The 23,115-nt window shown below is 47.4% G+C and overlaps 1 protein-coding gene across 4 annotated transcripts in view; it reads right to left on the reverse strand.

The window, feature by feature from the left end:
• The window catches only part of rttn (rotatin), a 294,394-nt gene extending 272,562 nt beyond the window's left edge, over positions 1-21,832 (reverse strand). For 3 of the 4 annotated variants that reach the window (XM_072467134.1, XM_072467132.1, XM_072467131.1), the window contains exons 1-2: positions 21,503-21,831; positions 387-574 (exon numbers count right to left, since the gene is read on the reverse strand). In XM_072467134.1, coding sequence (XP_072323235.1) covers positions 387-574; positions 21,503-21,533 — 219 coding nt within the window. In that variant the 5' untranslated portion in view covers positions 21,534-21,831. Of the gene's footprint in view, positions 1-386; positions 575-21,502 lie in introns of all 4 variants that reach the window. The other variant, XM_072467133.1, reaches the window with a different exon arrangement.
• Positions 21,833-23,115: the final 1,283 nt, after the last annotated feature.

The raw sequence follows: 23,115 nt of genomic DNA on the forward strand, positions 1-23,115 counted from the left end.
CTTTCCTAAGATTTTAGAAAATAATTGGAATTAACTGAAGTTAAGCAGAAATATATCTCATAACAGCTAAACAGGCATTTCACAACATATTGTAAATCTTCCAGAGTCTATTCTACTGACTACATAATTCACCAAATTTAAGAACATTAATTAAGCCAACCTAAGTTCAACATTCACACTTGCTTGACACTGGGAAACCATGTCAGGATTATTTTTCTTGCCTTAATATTCATAGATTCTACTTGATATACAAACAGAGTTGGTGGCTATAAAATAAATGGTTTACGGATAATAGCATTCATTTTGCTTTCCAATACCCACCGCAATTAAGTAAGACTTTTAATACACTCAACAGACTGAAGGAAGTGTTCTGACAAATAACTTACCTTTACAAGACGACTGCATAGTGAGAGTACTTCTCCCTGCATTGGAACAGTTGGAAAGTTGAACCACTCAAATAGTCGAATGAAAAGGCTCTTTTCTTGAGCCAAATCAATAACAGAAATCAAACCATGATCAATTTTGCACAAAATATTCTTCAGTGCTCGAACTCTAATTTCCACCAGTTGGTGACCTACAATAAAGAAAAAGAGTAAAAGTTGAGGTCCACTAGGGCAATTAAGTTTTTTTCCAGATGATCAATTGCAGTGCAAAAGTATCCAATTGGCATTTTTATATTGTAGGAGTATAGTCAATGAGCAACTACCCCTTCTTTCCATTGATTCAGTAACTGAACCACCAACATGACATAGCAGGGCCTACTCGGACTGTAAATAAAACAAGGGAGACACAAAGAGATCGCTTCCCAAGGCATGTACACAATACAAACGCACCTTCAGAATCAAATCAAGAGGTTGAAAATATGGGAAATAGGGCTCTACAAATCTGAATTTATGGAACCTTCACATTATCAGAATGAATCCCGAACTTGGACATCTCAGTATTTGTTACTATTCAGTAGAGCTCTTCAGTTCAGAGCAGGATTAATCCAAAATAATTTTTCCATATAATTGTATGATGGCTGTACCTGGGTAAAACTTTACTCCTGTTCACATTCATGTTGCTATGATCCCTGTCGAGACCATAACTTTTAAAGAGATTTGAATTCCCAGTGGCCGACTCAAGTGATCAGACAAGATTTTAATGCTTTTACTGTAACAATCACACTAAGAACATTGACTCAACATTACTTAGTAGGCAACCAATACATAAAGCCACGTAATAGTTATCCCATTATAGCTTAAACCAAGAATCCCTTACCATGTTTATACACACTGTACTCGGCAAAATTGTTGTCTTTACAGAAGCAGAAAGACAGGGAGTGGGATAGTTTGATCTTGGTTACAGAAGATGCTCGGCACAACATCGAGGGCCGAAGGGCCTGTTCTGTGCTGTTCTAAGTTCTCAGTTCTAAGCCAGTTCAAAGTTACTTCCAACTTCTGACAGGCTCACTTCTCAGCATTTTACTGAATCATAATGTCCAGTGTCTGTCGGAAGTAGTTTCCCTCGATCTTCAGAGAGAGAGTTTGAGCAGCAAGGCCCAATCTGGCATCTCCATCCCCAGACCATGCCAGGTTGAATCTTGCAGAGTCCTTAAATTACCACAGATCCTGTCGGTTTGAGAGAATAAGATTCCACCATAATCCCGCCTGTAGCTATCGGAAAACAAGTATTTTTTCTTCTACTGTTGAAAGCAGCTGCTATTTTCCTGTCTCGCTCACTCTCCGAGATTCACGCACGCTGTTGCAGGGCCTCTGAGTCATTAGGTCTGGCAGAATTCATGCTAGCTGCCTTTACCTTTGCCTCCAGGTGCTAGAAACTTGCATCATTAAAGCAAAATGCTTCAGATTTCCAGCATCTGCATTAAAAACACAATATGCAGGAAATACGCAGGGAGGTCTGGCAGCATCGGTGGGAGAGAGCCAGTTCAGAATCAGTTCTGAAGAGTCATATTCAAGTCAAAATATTAACTCTGTTTTTCTCGCTCTATTGATACTTCCAGGCCTGCTACTTTTTCCAGCATTTTGTGTTTGCACCTTGTTTACACTAAGGCTTGGACCTGGCCCCTTGGCCACCAGGGTACATGGGCTTATCACCGGGCAGAACTAGTTCACATGCCCCTCATTACTACTCCAGTTTGCCTTTAATTAAAGGAGACAGTTTAAAACATAATCATCTTATAAAACCTTGCATGCGTGATAATGTGTTGTTCCAATGCCAAACGCTCAATTACTCTAACTTCAGTTGCCAAGATCTTCTGCTTGTACAGAATAACATTTGGCAGCAAAATCTACACTGGATACATTACATAATACCTGGAGTAAGAAAGCTAGTATTCCATCTCTATAAAAAGGTTGGTTTAAATTATTTCATATCAACTTGCAATGTTTGCAGACAAGCCCAAGGGTAGGTTTGAGGAAGAAGTCTTGTGCCAAACCAAAGCTAAGCTGTTTTCAGGTACAGTTCAAATGAATTATTTTTAAGTAAAGTCAACATTTACTATGTCAAAAGCGTATATTCAGATTTTTATCTAAACGTTTGATATCTGCATTTCCAAAGTTGAAGTTAATGAGTCTTGGAGCATGAATTCCTGTGTTGAGGTCCAAACATAGGAACATCATTGTTAAAAACAGACAAAAACTCAAAATAAATCATTTAGTAATGTTGATGTTAAAATGTAGTCAAAGTGCCTGTTGCCTGCCTGTGCACATGCATCAGTTCCCTGGAATGCACTGTATGGCTTGTTCGATTGGTTCCCCTCTTGGAACGGGCAGGGCAACATCGATCAACAACATACATTTCGAACACCTTCAAACTTAATGAATTTAACTCCTCCACAGCATCGAAACAAATGCCAAAGAGTAGAAAAACAGAATCAGGAAATGATCAGTCATAGCTGAAGAATTAGGTTTTGGGGACATTTTTGAAAGTAGGGAGTTGTACCAAGGCTAGAGAGAGTGGTAGAGAGAGCACAGCAATCTGAAAGTGGAATGGAGGGAGGGATGCGATGCACTGCAGACCAGAAAGGAAAGACAGGAGAGAAAAAGTGGCGAAAGATGCTGCTGATACCGCAGCGGGAATTTGTGAAACCAGACCACGAATCTAAATTCTATACACAGACAGGAGCCTGTAGAGATCAGGGAGGGTGGATTGATGGGAAAGTGAGGTTCAGTGCAAGACAAAAAAACAGGAAGCATGGTTTCCAAAGATTTGGAGCTTGGGATGCTGAAAAGAAAGCATTGATGTGGTGCTTGCAGGTGACAAAGTGTACAACTGTTAGTTGTAGCTCGAAAGCAATCGGTCAAACACCACATTAAGCATGTAGGAAGAACAGATAAAAGGGGACAATTTTAGCTTATTTGTTATTAAAATAATGGAAAAATACATGCCATTAAACTAAAAATGGCAAAATTTTGAAACTTATTCAGCAAAAGAAAAGTAGTGAAAGACAAAAAGAGATGGCCATATCAGTGACTGATAGAATGAGACATGCAAGAGGAAGGTGTGGCTATGAACGAGTTTGGGAACTTATGTGGAGATGAATATTTAGGGAGATTAAGAGGGCAGTGAACAAGAGGCAAGAGAGAATGATAAGCCGAGATGGAAATAGAGGCTGAAAAGTAGGTTAGTACAGAAACTGAGGAAAGAAGTGGAAGATAGCTTGATGAAAACATTTTTATTCAATGTGGGAAGGTGATACAGAATGCTGATTCTGCAGAAGTGAGAAGCAAGGGGAGTTCCGCAAAGAAGGGGAAAAGTGTCAAAGACGTAGGGGTCAGGTCAAGGTGTGATCTGGCAATAAATGCTACAGTAATAGTTTTGAATGAAAATGCTGAAAATGAAAGCTCCCCATCTGGCTGCATCCAAGTGTTATCAGCCCTCAACCAGGCCCATGTTAAAGCTATGAGGCTGGATTCTCCGATTTTCAAGCTATGTACTGGCGCCAGCGTGGGAACGGTGGTGTTTTACAGCTGAAGAATCATCGCAAAACGGCCATCAATCCTCAATTTGGTGGGGGCTAGCATGCAGGCAGCGTAGAGCATCCTGATCTAGCTGCCGATATGGGGCCGGAGAATTGCCGGGTCCGTGACCGCGCATGACGGTGGCTTGCAGCGGCCGAACCATGCAACATGGCGCCTGCCGCATGCGAACCCAGCCTGCGAAAGTGCCCCCCCCCCCTTTGACCACCCCCCCCCCCCCCAAGTGTCCCAAGCCCCTGTCAAAGTCTCTCCTGCCCACGGATCGGCTCTCCCCTGACTGTGGCGGCACTGGACTGTGTCCGCAGCCACCACGCCGAGTTCCCGACAAAATGTAGCACACGCGACCGATGCCGTCGGGAACCCGTCCAGTCTGGGGTGGAGCATCAGGGGTGGGCCTCAGGTAATGTCCTGAGGCCATTGATACAGTGTGCGGCGTACTCCTAGAGTGTGCTGCTTCGGAGAGAGGGAGCGGAGCATCAAGAAAGCAGCTCCGCCCCCGATTTTGTTGCAAACGGGGATTCTCCGGTCGATCGGCGAACACAACTTTGGCGTCGGAGACCGGAGAATCCCGCCCATGACGTTAATCTCATGCATGAAATTATGGAAGATTGAAAGGGCCATATCGCAAGAAAATACACAGAGAAACCAATTATTTATTTTGTGGGTCAATCTCTCAATCTATACCGTAGATCATAGCATACAACTCAAATTTTGAAGCCTCAAAAAATCCTTCCCAAAAAAAAGGGTCAATCTACACGCAGAGTATGACATGTGAACAGCAGCATTGGTGTATGTGGTCGCCATTTTGAAATGTGAAAAAAAAATGGCAATGCAAATTAAATCAATATGACATTTTATTAAATAAATGAATTCCACAAGAATAACTTTAATCACAATCAAAACTTTTTAACACCATGAAATTCATTCTTTAGCATCCGACACAAATAACTCATCAAATTAATTCTGAGTCACTCTGTGGCATCATAGAAAGGATCCCACTCTGGATCAGGATTCGCACTTTCATAGAATTTACAGTGCAGGAGGCCATTCGGCCCATCGAGTCTGCACCGGCCCTTGGAAAGAGCACCCCATTTATGCCCACACTTCCAACTTATCCATAACCCAGTAACCCCACTCTTTGTTTCAGAATTATTCCTTCACAACAAGTCATCTTCCTCTCCAGCCAATGAATTAGATTGTGCATATTTTTCAAAAGAACTGCTGTTAGTTTGTGAATTAAAAGGATTCCACAATTTGATGAAGCATAGAATTTCTACAGTGCAGAAGGAGGCCATTCGGCCCATTGATTCTGCACCGACCCACTGAAACAGCACCTACCCTGTTATCCCAGCTAACCTGCACATATTTGGACTGTAGATGGAAACCAGAGAACCCGGAGGAAACCCTCTCTGACATGGGGAGAACGTGCAAGCTCCACACTGACAGGCACCCACGGTTCCTGGCACTGAGAGACAGCAGTACTAACCACTGTGCCACCGTGCCCAACAAAACATCAAGCAGGACAGCACACACATTTCCAGTCTTTGTGAAGGTTTTATCCCCCTCAGTCAGCTAGCCACCTATTCCATTCAATGTAAACATGGTTCTTGAATGGCTCATTGAGGCATTCATCCAAAGGTTGAACGATGGACATTAGACCCCCGCCCCCCGATATAACTAATTTGGGTATTACTTCTCTGCAGGTGCCTCTTATATCGTTTTGGTTTTATAGAATCTGAACATGTCCTACAGTGAGGCTGTGTTCTTTCTGTAGGCCCCGGCACACCTATTCAACTCAGTACTAATCCACAACTTCCCTCTGTTCTCATCCATCCAACCAATGTCATGAACATGCACAAAAACTCCTGCAAGGAACTTCATGTTCAGCATGGTTTAACGTGTGAAAATTCCCATTGCCCTCAATTTCATTCTGTCGACCATGCAGGGTGGTACCACTGGGCATCTCTTCTCTACATCCTGTTTTTCACTAAAATTGCTTTTGAACTTTTCCACTTCAGTTTGGCTGCTGGGCATATCTAAATTCTGGGTGTTTCATTCATGTTGCCAATGTGACATAATGGACACACGTTTTTGCTGCTGTCTGATGAAGAATTGCTGGAAATTGGTCATTTTAGCATTAAAGAGATCTTTTGGCAGTCTCTTAAGCTATCTTCTGCCCCAACACTTGACATTTCCATTTTAAAGCAGCAAAACCGAGACACTATTATAGAGAGAGACTCCACCGAGACACTATTGTAGAGAGAGACTCCACCGAGACACTATTATAGAGAGAGACTCCACCGAGACACTATTATAGAGAGACACTCCACCGAGACACCATTACAGTGAGAGATTGCACCGAGATACTATTACAGAGAGAGAAAGACTCCACCAAGACACTATCAGAGAGAGACTCCACCGAGACACTATTGTAGGGAGAGACTCCCACGAAACACAATTGTAGAGAGACTCCACCGAGACACTATGAGAGAGACTCCACCCTGACACTCATGGAGAGACTCCACCGAGACACTATTCGAGAGACTCCACCGAGACACTATTCGAGAGACTCCACCGAGACACTATTCTAGAGAGAGATTCCACCGAGACTCTTTTATAGAGAGAGATTCCACTGAGACACTATTATCGAGAGACTCCACTGAGACACTATTATCGAGAGACTCCACTGAGACACTATTATCGAGAGACTCCACCGAGACACTATTATCGAGAGACTCCACCGAGACACTATTAGAGACTCCACCGAGACACTATTAGAGACTCCACCGAGACACTATTAGAGACTCCACCGAGACACTATTAGAGACTCCACCGAGACACTATTAGAGACTCCACCGAGACACTATTAGAGACTCCACCGAGACACTATTAGAGACTCCACCGAGACACTATTAGAGACTCCACCGAGACACTATTAGAGACTCCACCGAGACACTATTAGAGACTCCACCGAGACACTATTATAGAGAGACTCCACCGAGACACTATTATAGAGAGACTCCACCGAGACACTATTATAGAGACTCCACCGAGACACTATTATAGAGAGACTTTACCGGGACACTATTATAGACTCCACCGAGACACTATTATAGACTCCACCGGGACACTATTATAGACTCCACCGGGACACTATTATAGACTCCACCGAGACACTATTAGAGACTCCACCGAGACACTATTAGAGACTCCACCGAGACACTATTAGAGACTCCACCGAGACACCATTATAGACTCCACCGAGACACCATTAGAGACTCCACCGAGACACCATTAGAGACTCCACCGAGACACCATTAGAGACTCCACCGAGACACTATTAGAGACTCCACCGAGACACTATTAGAGACTCCACCGAGACACTATTAGAGACTCCACCGAGACACTATTAGAGACTCCACCGAGACACTATTAGAGACTCCACCGAGACACTATTAGAGACTCCACCGAGACACTATTAGAGACTCCACCGAGACACTATTATAGGGAGACGTTACCGAGACACTATTATAGACTCCACCGGGACACTATTATAGACTCCACCGGGACACTATTATAGACTCCACCAAGACACTATTATAGACTCCACCGAGACACTATTATAGACTCCACCGAGACACTATTATCGAGAGACTCCACCGAGACATTATTTGAGACTCCACCGAGACACTATTAGAGACTCCACCGAGACACTATTAGAGACTCCACCGAGACACTATTAGAGACTCCACCGAGACACTATTAGAGACTCCACCGAGACACTATTAGAGACTCCACCGAGACACTATTATCGAGAGACTCCACCGAGACACTATTATCGAGAGACTCCACCGAGACACTATTAGAGACTCCACCGAGACACTATTAGAGACTCCACCGAGACACTATTAGAGACTCCACCGAGACACTATTATCGAGAGACTCCACCGAGACACTATTATCGAGAGACTCCACCGAGACACTATTATCGAGAGACTCCACCGAGACACTATTAGAGACTCCACCGAGACACTATTAGAGACTCCACCGAGACACTATTAGAGACTCCACCGAGACACTATTAGAGACTCCACCGAGACACTATTAGAGACTCCACCGAGACACTATTAGAGACTCCACCGAGACACTATTAGAGACTCCACCGAGACACTATTAGAGACTCCACCGAGACACTATTAGAGACTCCACCGAGACACTATTATCGAGAGACTCCACCGAGACACTATTATAGAGAGACTCCACCGAGACACTATTATAGAGACTCCACCGAGACACTATTATAGAGAGACTTTACCGAGACACTATTATAGACTCCACCGGGACACTATTATAGACTCCACCGGGACACTATTATAGACTCCACCGGGACACTATTATAGACTCCACCGAGACACTATTAGAGACTCCACCGAGACACTATTAGAGACTCCACCGAGACACTATTAGAGACTCCACCGAGACACTATTAGAGACTCCACCGAGACACTATTAGAGACTCCACCGAGACACTATTAGAGACTCCACCGAGACACCATTATAGACTCCACCGAGACACCATTAGAGACTCCACCGAGACACCATTAGAGACTCCACCGAGACACCATTAGAGACTCCACCGAGACACCATTAGAGACTCCACCGAGACACTATTAGAGACTCCACCGAGACACTATTAGAGACTCCACCGAGACACTATTAGAGACTCCACCGAGACACTATTATAGGGAGACGTTACCGAGACACTATTATAGACTCCACCGGGACACTATTATAGACTCCACCGAGACACTATTATAGACACCACCGAGACACTATTATAGACTCCACCGAGACACTATTAGAGACTCCACCGAGACACTATTCGAGACTCCACCGAGACACTATTAGAGACTCCACCGAGACACTATTAGAGACTCCACCGAGACACTATTAGAGACTCCACCGAGACACTATTAGAGACTCCACCGAGACACTATTAGAGACTCCACCGAGACACTATTAGAGACTCCACCGAGACACTATTAGAGACTCCACCGAGACACTATTAGAGACTCCACCGAGACACTATTAGAGACTCCACCGAGACACTATTAGAGACTCCACCGAGCCACTATTAGAGACTCCACCGAGACACTATTAGAGACTCCACCGAGACACTATTAGAGACTCCACCGAGACACTAATATCGAGAGACTACACCGAGACACTATTATAGAGAGACTCCACCGAGACACTATTATAGAGAGACTCCACCGAGACACTATTATAGAGACTCCACCGAGACACTATTATAGAGAGACTTTACCGAGACACTATTATAGACTCCACCGGGACACTATTATAGGGAGACTTCACCGAGACACTATTATAGACTCCACCGGGACACTATTATAGACTCCACCGGGACACTATTATAGACTCCACCGGGACACTATTATAGACTCCACCGGGACACTATTATAGACTCCACCGGGACACTATTATAGACTCCACCGGGACACTATTATAGACTCCACCGGGACACTATTATAGACTCCACCGGGTCACTATTATAGACTCCACCGGGACACTATTATAGACTCCACCGGGACACTATTATAGACTCCACCGGGACACTATTATAGACTCCACCGGGACACTATTATAGACTCCACCGGGACACTATTATAGACTCCACCGGGACACTATTATAGACTCCACCGGGACACTATTATAGACTCCACCGGGACACTATTATAGACTCCACCGGGACACTATTATAGACTCCACCGGGACACTATTATAGACTCCACCGGGACACTATTATAGACTCCACCGGGACACTATTATAGACTCCACCGGGACACTATTATAGACTCCACCGGGACACTATTATAGACTCCACCGAGACACTATTATAGACTCCACCGAGACACTATTATAGACTCCACCGAGACACTATTAGAGACTCCACCGAGACACTATTAGAGACTCCACCGAGACACTATTAGAGACTCCACCGAGACACTATTATCGAGAGACTCCACCGAGACACTATTATAGAGACTCCACCGAGACACTATTATAGAGAGACTTTACCGAGACACTATTATAGACTCCACCGGGACACTATTATAGACTCCACCGGGACACTATTATAGACTCCACCGGGACACTATTATAGACTCCACCGAGACACTATTATAGACTCCACCGAGACACTATTATAGACTCCACCGAGACACTATTAGAGACTCCACCGAGACACTATTAGAGACTCCACCGAGACACTATTAGAGACTCCACCGAGACACTATTAGAGACTCCACCGAGACACTATTAGAGACTCCACCGAGACACTATTAGAGACTCCACCGAGACACTATTAGAGACTCCACCGAGACACTATTAGAGACTCCACCGAGACACTATTAGAGAGAGACTCCACCGAGACACTATTATAGAGAGACTCCACCGAGACACTATTATAGAGAGACTCCACCGAGACACTATTAGAGACTCCACCGAGACACTATTATAGGGAGACTTCACCGCGACACTATTATAGACTCCACCGGGACACTATTATAGACTCCACCGGGACACTATTATAGACTCCACCGGGACACTATTATAGACTCCACCGGGACACTATTATAGACTCCACCGGGACACTATTATAGACTCCACCGGGACACTATTATAGACTCCACCGGGACACTATTATAGACTCCACCGGGACACTATTATAGACTCCACCGGGACACTATTATAGACTCCACCGGGACACTATTATAGACTCCACCGGGACACTATTATAGACTCCACCGGGACACTATTATAGACTCCACCGGGACACTATTATAGACTCCACCGGGACACTATTATAGACTCCACCGGGACACTATTATAGACTCCACCGGGACACTATTATAGACTCCACCGGGACACTATTATAGACTCCACCGGGACACTATTATAGACTCCACCGAGACACTATTATAGACTCCACCGAGACACTATTAGAGACTCCACCGAGACACTATTAGAGACTCCACCGAGACACTATTAGAGACTCCACCGAGACACTATTAGAGACTCCACCGAGACACGATTAGAGACTCCACCGAGACACTATTAGAGACTCCACCGAGACACTATTATCGAGAGACTCCACCGAGACACTATTATAGAGAGACTCCACCGAGACACTATTATAGAGAGACTTTACCGAGACACTATTATAGACTCCACCGGGACACTATTATAGACTCCACCGAGACACTATTATAGACTCCACCGGGACACTATTATAGACTCCACCGAGACACTATTATAGACTCCACCGAGACACTATTATAGACTCCACCGAGACACTATTAGAGACTCCACCGAGACACTATTAGAGACTCCACCGAGACACTATTAGAGACTCCACCGAGACACTATTAGAGACTCCACCGAGACACTATTAGAGACTCCACCGAGACACTATTAGAGACTCCACCGAGACACTATTAGAGACTCCACCGAGACACTATTAGAGACTCCACCGAGACACTATTAGAGACTCCACCGAGACACTATTAGAGACTCCACCGAGACACTATTAGAGACTCCACCGAGACACTATTAGAGACTCCACCGAGACACTATTAGAGACTCCACCGAGACACTATTAGAGACTACACCGAGACACTATTATAGAGACTCCACCGACACTAGTAGGGACTCACGAGACACTATTATAGACTCCACCGAGACACTATCTTTTAGACTCCACCGAGACACTATTATAGAGACACTTAGAATCGAGACAATGGATTATAAGTGATCTCTTCTAGAGACACCATTATAGAGACTCCACCGAGACACCATTATAGAGACTCCACCGAGACACTATTATAGAGACTCCACCGAGACACTATTATAGAGACTCCACCGAGACACTATTATAGAGACTCCACCGAGACACGATTATAGAGACTCCACCGAGACACGATTATAGAGACTCCACCGAGACACGATTATAGAGACTCCACCGAGACACGATTATAGAGACTCCACCGAGACACGATTATAGAGACTCCACCGAGACACGATTATAGAGACTCCACCGAGACACGATTATAGAGACTCCACCGAGACACGATTATAGAGACTCCACCGAGACACGATTATAGAGACTCCACCGAGACACGATTATAGAGACTCCACCGAGACACGATTATAGAGACTCCACCGAGACACGATTATAGAGACTCCACCGAGACACGATTATAGAGACTCCACCGAGACACGATTATAGAGACTCCACCGAGACACGATTATAGAGACTCCACCGAGACACGATTATAGAGACTCCACCGAGACACGATTATAGAGACTCCACCGAGACACGATTATAGAGACTCCACCGAGACACGATTATAGAGACTCCACCGAGACACGATTATAGAGACTCCACCGAGACACGATTATAGAGACTCCACCGAGACACGATTATAGAGACTCCACCGAGACACGATTATAGAGACTCCACCGAGACACGATTATAGAGACTCCACCGAGACACGATTATAGAGACTCCACCGAGACACGATTATAGAGACTCCACCGAGACACGATTATAGAGACTCCACCGAGACACGATTATTGAGACTCCACCGAGACACGATTATAGAGACTCCACCGAGACACGATTATAGAGAGACTCCACCGAGACACTATTATAGAGAGACTCCACCAAGACACTATTAGAGAGACTCCACCGAGACACTATTAGACAGACTCCACCGAGACACTATTAGACAGACTCCACCGAGACACTATTAGACAGACTCCACCGAGACACTATTAGACAGACTCCACCGAGACACCATTGGAGAGACTCCACCGAGACACTATTATAGAGACTCCACAGAGACACTATTATAGAGAGAGACTCCACCGAGACACTATTATGGATAGAGACTCCAGAGACACTATTATGGATAGAGACTCCACCGAGACATTATTACAGAGACTCCACAGAGACACAATTGGAGAGAGCAACTCCACAGAGACACATTTATAGACAGACTGTTGCTGCTGTCCGACCTTCATCTAACGCTCCACGAGATGATCTAGGAACGGTTGCCACCGCCTGTAGAACCCCTGCGCAGACCCTCTCAAGGCAAACTTTATCCTTTCCAACTTGATAAACCCAGCCATATCATTTATCCAGGCCTCCACGCTGGGGGGGCTTCGCCTCCTTCCACATTAGCAAGATCCTTCGCCGGGCTACTAGGGACGCAAAGGCCAGAATACCGGCCTCTTTCGCCTCCTGCACTCCCGGCTCATCCACTACTCCAAATAGTGCTAGCCCCCAGCTTGGCTTGATCCGGACTTTCACCACCTTCGATATTGTTCCCGCCACTCCCTTCCAGAACCCCTCCAGTGCCGGGCATGACCAAAACATATGGACATGGTTCGCCGGACTTCCTGAGCACCTCCCACATCTGTCCTCCACCCCAAAGAACCTACTCAGCCACGCCCCCGTCATATGCGCTCTATGAACCACCTTAAATTGTATCAGGCTAAGCCTGGCACATGAGGAAGAGGAATTAACCCTACTTAGGGCATCAGCCCATAGCCCCTCCTCAATCTCCTCCCCCAACTCCTCCTCCCATTTACCCTTCAGCTCCTCTACCAAAGCCTCCCCCTCTTCTTTCATCTCCTGGTATATTGCCGACACCTTGCCCTCCCCGACCCATACGCCCGAGGTCACCCTATCTTGAATCCCCTGTGCCGGGAGTAACGGAAATTCCCTCACCTGCCGCCTCACAAACGTCCTCACTTGCATGTACCTGAAAGCGTTTCCCGGGGGTAGCCCAAACTTCTCCTCCAGCGCCCCTAAGCTCGCAAACGTCCCATCAATGAACAGGTCCCCCATTCTTCTAATCCCTACCCGATGCCAGCTCTGAAATCCCCCGTCCATCCTTCCTGGGACAAACCAATGGTTGTCTCTGATCGGGGACCACACCAAGGCTCCCGTCACACCCCTGTGCCGTCTCCACTGCCCCCAGATCTTTAGCGTTGCCGCCACCACCGGGCTCGTGGTATACCTTATCGGCGAGAGCAGCAGCAGTGCCGTCACCAGCACCTGCAGGCTCGTTCCTTTGCAGGACGCCATCTCCAACCTCTTCCACGCCGCCCCCTCTCCCTCCATCACCCACTTACGGATCATTGCCACATTGGCTGCCCAATAATAACCACCCAGATTCGGCAATGCCAACCCTCCTCTATCTCTGCTACGCTCCAAGAACCCCCTCCTTACCCGCGGGGTCTTGCTCACCCACACAAATCCCGTAATGCTCCTGCTTACCCTCTTAAAAAAGGCCTTAGTAATCACAATTGGGAGGCATTGGAATACAAAAAGAAATCTCGGGAGGACCACCATTTTAACCGACTGTACCTTACCCGCCAGTGAGTGGCAACATGTCCCACCTTTTAAAATCCTCCTCCATCTGTTTCACAAATCGCGTCAAATTGAGTTAATGCAGTGCCCCCCAACTCCTAGCTACCTGAATCCCCAAATATCGAAAGCTCCTTTCCGCCCTCCTCAACGGTAGGTCATCTATCCCTCTTCCCTGGTCCCCCAGATGGATCACAAAGAGCTCACTCTTCCCCACATTGAGCTTATAGCCCGAAAAGTCTCCAAACTCCCGTACGATCTGCATTACCTCAACCATCCCCTCCACTGGATCCGTCACATACAGCAACAGGTCGTCTGCATATAGCGACACTCGATGTTCCTCTCCCCCTCGAACGACCCCCTTCCATTTCCCCGACTCCCGTAATGCCAAGGCCAAAGGTTCAATTGCTAATGCGAACAGCAGAGGGGACAGGGGGCACCCCTGCCTCGTCCCTCGATACAGCCGGAAATACTCCGACCTCCGCCGGTTCGTGACCACACTCGCCACCGGGGCTTTATACAGGAGCTTAACCCAACTAATAAACCCTCCCCCGAACCCAAACCTCCTCAACACTTCCCAGAGATACTCCCACTCTACCCGATCAAAGGCTTTCTCCGCGTCCATGGCTGTCACTATCTCCGCTTCTCCCTCCACCAATGGCATCATTATCACATTTAATAGCCTTCGCACATTAGTGTTTAACTGCCTACCCTTTACGAATCCCGTCTGGTCCTCGTGTATCACCCCCGGAACACAGTCCTCAATCCTCATGGCCAGCATTTTTGCCAGCAACTTAGTATCTACATTAAGGAGCAAGATCGGTCTATACGACCCACATTGCAGTGGGTCCTTATCCCGCTTTAAGATCAAAGAGATCGTCGCCTCCGACATTGTCGGGGGCAGGGTCCCCCCCCTTCCTTGATTCATTGAAGGTCCTTACCAGCAACGGGGCTAACAGGTCTACATACTTCCTGTAAAACTCCACCGGGAACCCAACCGGCCCTGGGGCCTTCCCTGCCTGCATGCTCCCCAGTCCTTTAACCAGCTCCTCCACCCCAATTGGTGCCCCCAGACCAGCCACCTCCTGCACCTCCACCCTTGGGAACCTCAACTGATCCAAGAATCGCCGCATCCCCTCTTTTCCCCCTAGGGGCTGGGACCTATACAGTTCCTCGTAAAAGGTCTTAAAAGCCTCATTCACTTTCCCAGCACTCCGCACCATAGTTCCCCTGCCATCTTTGACTCCACCTATTTCCCTCGCTGCCACCCTCTTACGGAGCTGGTGTGCCAGCATCCGGCTCGCCTTCTCCCCATATTCATAAATCGCCCCCTGTGCATTCCTCCACTGTGCCTCTGCCTTCCCTGTGGTCAACAGGTCAAACTCCGTCTGGAGACTTCGTCGCTCCCTGAGTAGTCCCTCATCCAGAGCCTCTGCATAGCTCCTGTCCACCCTTAAAATCTCCCCCAGTAACCTCTCCCTTTCCCTGCCCTCGCTCTTCACCCTGTGAGCCCTGATGGAGATTAACTCTCCCCTGACCACCGCCTTCAGCGCCTCCCATACTACTCCCACCTGCACCTCCCCGTTGTCGTTAGCCTCCAGATATCTTTCAATACACACCCGCACCCTCCCGCACGGGACTCTATTATAGAGAGAGACTTCACCGAGACACTATTATAAGACCATAAGACATAGGAGCGGAAGGCCATTCGGCCCATCGAGTCCACTCCACCATTCAATCATGGCTGATTTCAACTCCATTTACCCGCTCTCTCTCCATAGCCCTTAATTCCTCGAGAAATCAAGAATTTATCAACTTCTGTCTTAAAGACACTCAACGTCCCGGCCTCCACCGCCCTCTGTGGCAATGAATTCCACAGACCCACCACTCTCTGGCTGAAGAAATTTCTCCTCATCTCTGTTCTAAAGTGACTCCCTTTTATTCTAAGGCTGTGCCCCTGGGTCCTAGTCTCCCCTACTAATGGAAAAAACTTCCCTACGTCCACCCTATCTAAGACATTCATTATCTTGTAAGTTTCTATTAGATCTCCCCTCAACCTCCTAAACTCCAATGAATATAATCCCAGGATCCTCAGACGTTCATCGTATGTTACCATTCCTGGGATCATCCGTGTGAATCTCTGCTGGACACGCTCCAGTGCCAGTATGTCCTTCCTGAGGTGTGGGGCCCAAAGTTGCTCACAGTATTCTAAATGGGGCACAACTAATGCTTTATAATGCTTCAGAAGTACATCCCTGCTTTTATATTCCAAGCCTCTTGAGATAAATGACAACATTGCATTTGCTTTCTTAATTATGGACTCAACCTGCAGGTTTGCCTTTAGAGAATCCTGGACTAGGACTCCCAAGTCCCTTTGCACTTCAGCATTATGAATTTTGTCACCGTTTAGAAAATAGTCCATGCCTCTATTCATTTTTCCAAAGTGCATCAGCCATTTCTTGGACCATTCTCCTAAACTGTCTAAATCTTTCTGAAGCCTCCCCACCTCCTCCATACTACCTGCCCCTCCACTATCTTTGTATCATCGGCAAACTTAGACAGAATGCCCCACCGAGACACTGTTAGAGAGACACTCCACTGAGGCACTATAACAGAGAGACCCTCCACTGACACCATTATAGAGAGAGAACTCCATCGAGACACTATTGTGGAGAGAGACTCCACCGAGACACTATTATAGAAAGACTCCACCGAGACACAATTAGAGAGACTCCACCGAGACACAATTAGAGACTCCACCGAGACACAATTAGAGAGACTCCACCTATCTTTGTATCATTGGCAAACGTAGCCAGAATGCCCCACCGAGACACTGTTATAGAGAGACCCTCCACTGAGGCACTATTACAAAGAGAGACTCCACCGACACCATTATAGAGAGAGAAGGACTCCACCGAGACATTATTGTGGAGAGAGACTCCACCAAGACACTATTGGAGAGAGAGACACCACTGAGACACTATTATAGAAAGACTCCACCGAGACATTATCATAGAAAGACTCCACCGAGACACTCTTGTAGAAAGACTCCACCGAGACACTCTTGTAGAAAGACTCCACCGAGACACTATTAGAGAGACTCCACCGAGACACTATTAGAGAGACTCCACCGAGACACTATTAGAGAGACTCCACCGAGACACTATTAGAGAGACTCCACCGAGACACTATTAGAGAGACTCCACCGAGACACTATTAGAGAGACTCCACCGAGACACTATTAGAGAGACTCCACCGAGACACTATTAGAGAGACTCCACCGAGACACTATTAGAGAGACTCCACCGAGACACTATTAGAGAGACTCCACCGAGACACTATTAGAGAGACTCCACCGAGACACTATTAGAGTGACTCCACCGAGACACTATTAGAGTGACTCCACCGAGACACTATTAGAGAGACTCCACCGAGACACTATTAGAGAGACTCCACCGAGACACTATTAGAGAGACTCCACCGAGACACTATTAGAGAGACTCCACCGAGACACTATTAGAGAGACTCCACCGAGACACTATTAGAGAGACTCCACCGAGACACTATTAGAGAGACTCCACCGAGACACTATTAGAGAGACTCCACCGAGACACTATTCGAGAGACTCCACCGAGACACTATTCGAGAGACTCCACCGAGACACTATTCGAGAGACTCCACCGAGACACTATTCGAGAGACTCCACCGAGACACTATTCGAGAGACTCCACCGAGACACTATTCGAGAGACTCCACCGAGACACTATTCGAGAGACTCCACCGAGACACTATTAGAGAGACTCCACCGAGACACAATTAGAGAGACTCCACCGAGACACTATTAGAGAGACTCCACCGAGACACTATGAGAGAGACTCCACCGAGACACTATGAGAGAGACTCCACCGAGACACTATTAGAGAGACTCCACCGAGACACTATTAGAGAGACTCCACCGAGACACTATTAGAGAGACTCCACCGAGACACTATTAGAGAGACTCCACCGAGACACTATTAGAGAGACTCCACCGAGACACTATTAGAGAGACTCCACCGAGACACTATTAGAGAGACTCCACCGAGACACTATTAGAGAGACTCCACCGAGACACTATTAGAGAGACTCCACCGAGACACTATTAGAGAGACTCCACCGAGACACAATTAGAGAGACTCCACCGAGACACAATTAGAGAGACTCCACCGAGACACAATTAGAGAGACTCCACCGAGACACAATTAGAGAGACTCCACCGAGACACAATTAGAGAGACTCCACCGAGACACAATTAGAGAGACTCCACCGAGACACAATTAGAGAGACTCCAACGATACACAATTAGAGAGACATCACCGAGACACCATTAGAGAGACTCCACCGAGACACTATTATAGACTCCACAGAGACACTATTATAGAGAGACTCCACCGAGACACTATTATGGATAGAGACTCCACCGAGACACTATTATAGAGACTCCACAGAGACACTATTGGAGAGAGCGACTCCACAGAGACACTACTGTAGAGAGAGACACCACGTAGACACTATTATGGAAAGACTCCACTGAGACACTATTATAGAAAGACTCCACCGAGACACTATTAGAGAGACTCCACCGAGACACAATTAGAGAGACTTCACCGAGACACTATTATAGAGAGAGACTCCACCGAGGCACTATTAGAGATAGACTCCATTGACACCATTATAGAGAGAGATGGACTCCATTGACACCATTATAGAGAGAGATGGACTCCACCGAGACACAATTAGAGAGACTCCACCGAGACACAATTAGAGAGACTCCACCGAGACACAATTAGAGAGACTCCACCGAGACACAATTAGAGAGACTCCACCGAGACACAATTAGAGAGACTCCACCGAGACACAATTAGAGAGACTCCACAGAGACACAATTAGAGAGACTCCACCGAGACACTATTAGAGAGACTCCACCGAGACACTATTAGAGAGACTCCACCGAGACACTATTAGAGTGACTCCACCGAGACACTATTAGAGTGACTCCACCGAGACACTATTAGAGAGACTCCACCGAGACACTATTAGAGAGACTCCACCGAGACACTATTAGAGAGACTCTGCCGAGACACTATTAGAGAGACTCCACCGAGACACTATTTGAGAGACTCCACCGAGACACTATTAGAGAGACTCCACCGAGACACTATTAGAGAGACTCCACCGAGACACTATTAGAGAGACTCCACCGAGACACTATTAGAGAGACTCCACCGAGACACTATTAGAGAGACTCCACCGAGACACTATTAGAGAGACTCCACCGAGACACTATTCGAGAGACTCCACCGAGACACTGTTAGAGAGACTCCACCGAGACACTGTTAGAGAGACTCCACCGAGACACTATTAGAGAGACTCCACCGAGACACTATGAGAGAGACTCCACCGAGACACTATTAGAGAGGCTCCACCGAGACACTATTAGAGAGACTCCACCGAGACACTATTAGAGAGACTCCACCGAGACACTATTAGAGAGACTCCACCGAGACACTATTAGAGAGACTCCACCGAGACACTATTAGAGAGACTCCACCGAGACACTATTAGAGAGACTCCACCGAGACACTATTAGAGAGACTCCACCGAGACACAATTAGAGAGACTCCACCGAGACACAATTAGAGAGACTCCACCGAGACACAATTAGAGAGACTCCACCGAGACACAATTAGAGAGACTCCACCGAGACACAATTAGAGAGACTCCACCGAGACACAATTAGAGACTCCACCGAGACACAATTAGAGAGACTCCACCGAGACACAATTAGAGAGACTCCACCGAGACACAATTAGAGAGACTCCACCGAGACACAATTAGAGAGACTCCACCGAGACACAATTAGAGAGACTCCACCGAGACACAATTAGAGAGACTCCACCGAGACACAATTAGAGAGACTCCACCGAGACACAATTAGAGAGACTCCAACGAGACACAATTAGAGAGACTCCACCGAGACACAATTAGAGAGACTCCACCGAGACACAATTAGAGAGACTCCACCGAGACACAATTAGAGAGACTCCACCGAGACACAATTAGAGAGACTCCACCGAGACACCATTAGAGAGACTCCACCAAGACACCATTAGAGAGACTCCACCGAGACACTATTATAGACTCCACAGAGACACTATTATAGAGAGACTCCACCGAGACACTATTGTGGATAGAGACTCCAACGAGACACTATTATAGAGACTCCACAGAGACACTATTGGAGAGAGCGACTCCACAGAGACACTACTGTAGAGAGACACCACGTAGACACTATTATGGAAAGACTCCACTGAGACACTATTATAGAAAGACTCCACCGGGACACTATTAGAGAGACTCCACCGAGACACTATTAGAGAGACTTCACCGAGACACTATTATAGAGAGAGGACTCCGAGACACTATTGTGGAGAGACTCCACCGAGACACTATTGTAGAGAGACACCACGTAGACACTATTATAGAAAGACTCCACCGAGACACAATTATAGAAAGACTCCACTGAGACACAATTATAGAAGGACTCCATCGAGACACTATTAGAGAGACTCCACCGAGACACTATTGGAGACTCCACCGAGACACTATTAGAGACTCCACCGTGACACTATCATGGACACTCCAAAGACACTATTAGAGACTCCACCAATACTATAATGGAGAGACACTATTATAGAGACTCCACAGAGACACTGTTAGACTCCAGAGACACTATTGGAGAGAGACAGCCTCCACAGAGACACTATTATAGACTGATTCCACCGAGACACTATTATGGAGAGACTCCACCGAGATACTATTTGAGAAACTCCACCGAGACACTATTATAGAGAGAGAGACTCCAGCGAGACACTAGTACCGAGACACTATTAGACAGACTCCACCCGAGACACTAGTGCCGAGAGTGACTCCACCGTGAGCCTGTATTTTACAAATATTTCCAAAGGGATTCCGCGCTGTTAATAGAATATTTTGATGTAACGCTTCTTTCCCCGCCGCTCTGTACCCAATTTCTTGATGAGCGGTGACAGCTCCATATCTGATCCCCGCCTCCGAGCTCCCCAATCCCCGCGATTTAACCGTCGCGCCGGGTCCGCCGGGGAATTGGGTCCGGGTCCGAGTCTGCCCGGGAATCAGCTCCGGGTGAAACATCCGCCTCATTCAACTGTGCGACAGACACAAAAATAACCACAATAAGTTCGCAACAAGTATAATTTGAAGCATAACGGACATGATTCCTTGTTTGTATTTTAGTTTCAAATCGTGAATTTAATTGTTGTTGGTCCCTGTCAAGACTGCCCGCAAACCAATTGTGTTGCCGTCCAACCGTCCCTGGGGTGGAGTTCGCATGCGCAGTCGCTCGCGGGTTTCGGCAGGCGGATGGCGGGAAAGGCGGGGCTTGAAATGAATGGGCGGGGCTTGGAAATGTGGGCGGGGTTTGGAAAACGTGGACAAGGTTGGAGAGTGTGGGCGGTTGGGGAACTCGTGGGCAGGGCTTGGAAGGTATGGGCGGGGCTTGGAAGGTGTGGGTGGGACCTAGAAGAATGTGGACTTGGGGGCAAAGGTGGACTTGGGGGAAAGGTGAGTGGGGTTTAGAACATGTGGGTGGAGACTGACGTCTGTGGGTGGAGTTTAGAGAGTATGGGTGGGTCCTGGAGGAAGTGAATGTTGATGGCAGTGGGTGGGGTGGCCATGACTCGGTCTGCTTTGTTCTGGGTGGTGTTGAGTTGCTGTTGGAGTTGTAGGCAAGTGGAGAGTATTCAATCACACTCCTGGCTCTTGTCGATGAAGAACAGGTTTTAGGGAGTCAGAAGGTGAGTTATTCCCTAAAGAATCCCTCATTCACCATGTTCGACAATCATTCCCTCCACCAAAGGCAGACCATAGCTATAACCTGTACCAGTTACAAGGTGCACTGCAGCAACTCACAGAGGATCCATTAACAGCATCTTCCAAACACACGGCGAGATTCTCTGATCCTGAGGCTAAGTGTTGACGCCGTCGTAAATGCCGTCGCGTTTCCCGATGGCGTCAACATGGCCTCAGGATCAGCAATTCTGACCCTACAGGGGGCCAGCACGACACTGGAGCGACCCACACCGCTCCAATATATAATCGCTTATTGTCACAAGTAGGCTTCAATGAAGTTACTGTGAAAAGCCCCTCGTCGCCACATTCTGGCGCCTGATCGGGTGGGGCCGGTACAGGAATCCAGTTGCCGATCCCGGCGCCAGATGGGCGCCGCGGGGTCCGCGCATGCGCAGTGGGACCGTCGCGTTTTTTGCACATGCGTGGTGTCTCCCTTCTCCGCGCCAGCCCTGACGCAACATGGTGTAGGACTACAGGGACGAGCACGGAACAAAGGAGGCCCCCAGCCCGAGAGGTCGGCCTGCCAATCGGTGGGCCCCGATCGCGGGCTAGGCCACAGCGAAGGGTCGGACACCCCCACAGGCCGCCCCCGGACCCTTCCACGCTGAGGTCCCGCCGGGTAAGACCAGGTTAGAACGGCGCCGGCGGACTTCAGCTTTGGCTCCAGTGGCGGTCGTGGGTAGAGGAGCTCCTGAGGGAGGAACACAGTTGCGTTGCGTTCCACCACGAAGAACGTGCGCCCGGGTGCGC

Source organism: Scyliorhinus torazame, chromosome 11 (assembly GCF_047496885.1).
Source record: "Scyliorhinus torazame isolate Kashiwa2021f chromosome 11, sScyTor2.1, whole genome shotgun sequence".
Classification (NCBI taxonomy): domain Eukaryota; kingdom Metazoa; phylum Chordata; class Chondrichthyes; order Carcharhiniformes; family Scyliorhinidae; genus Scyliorhinus; species Scyliorhinus torazame.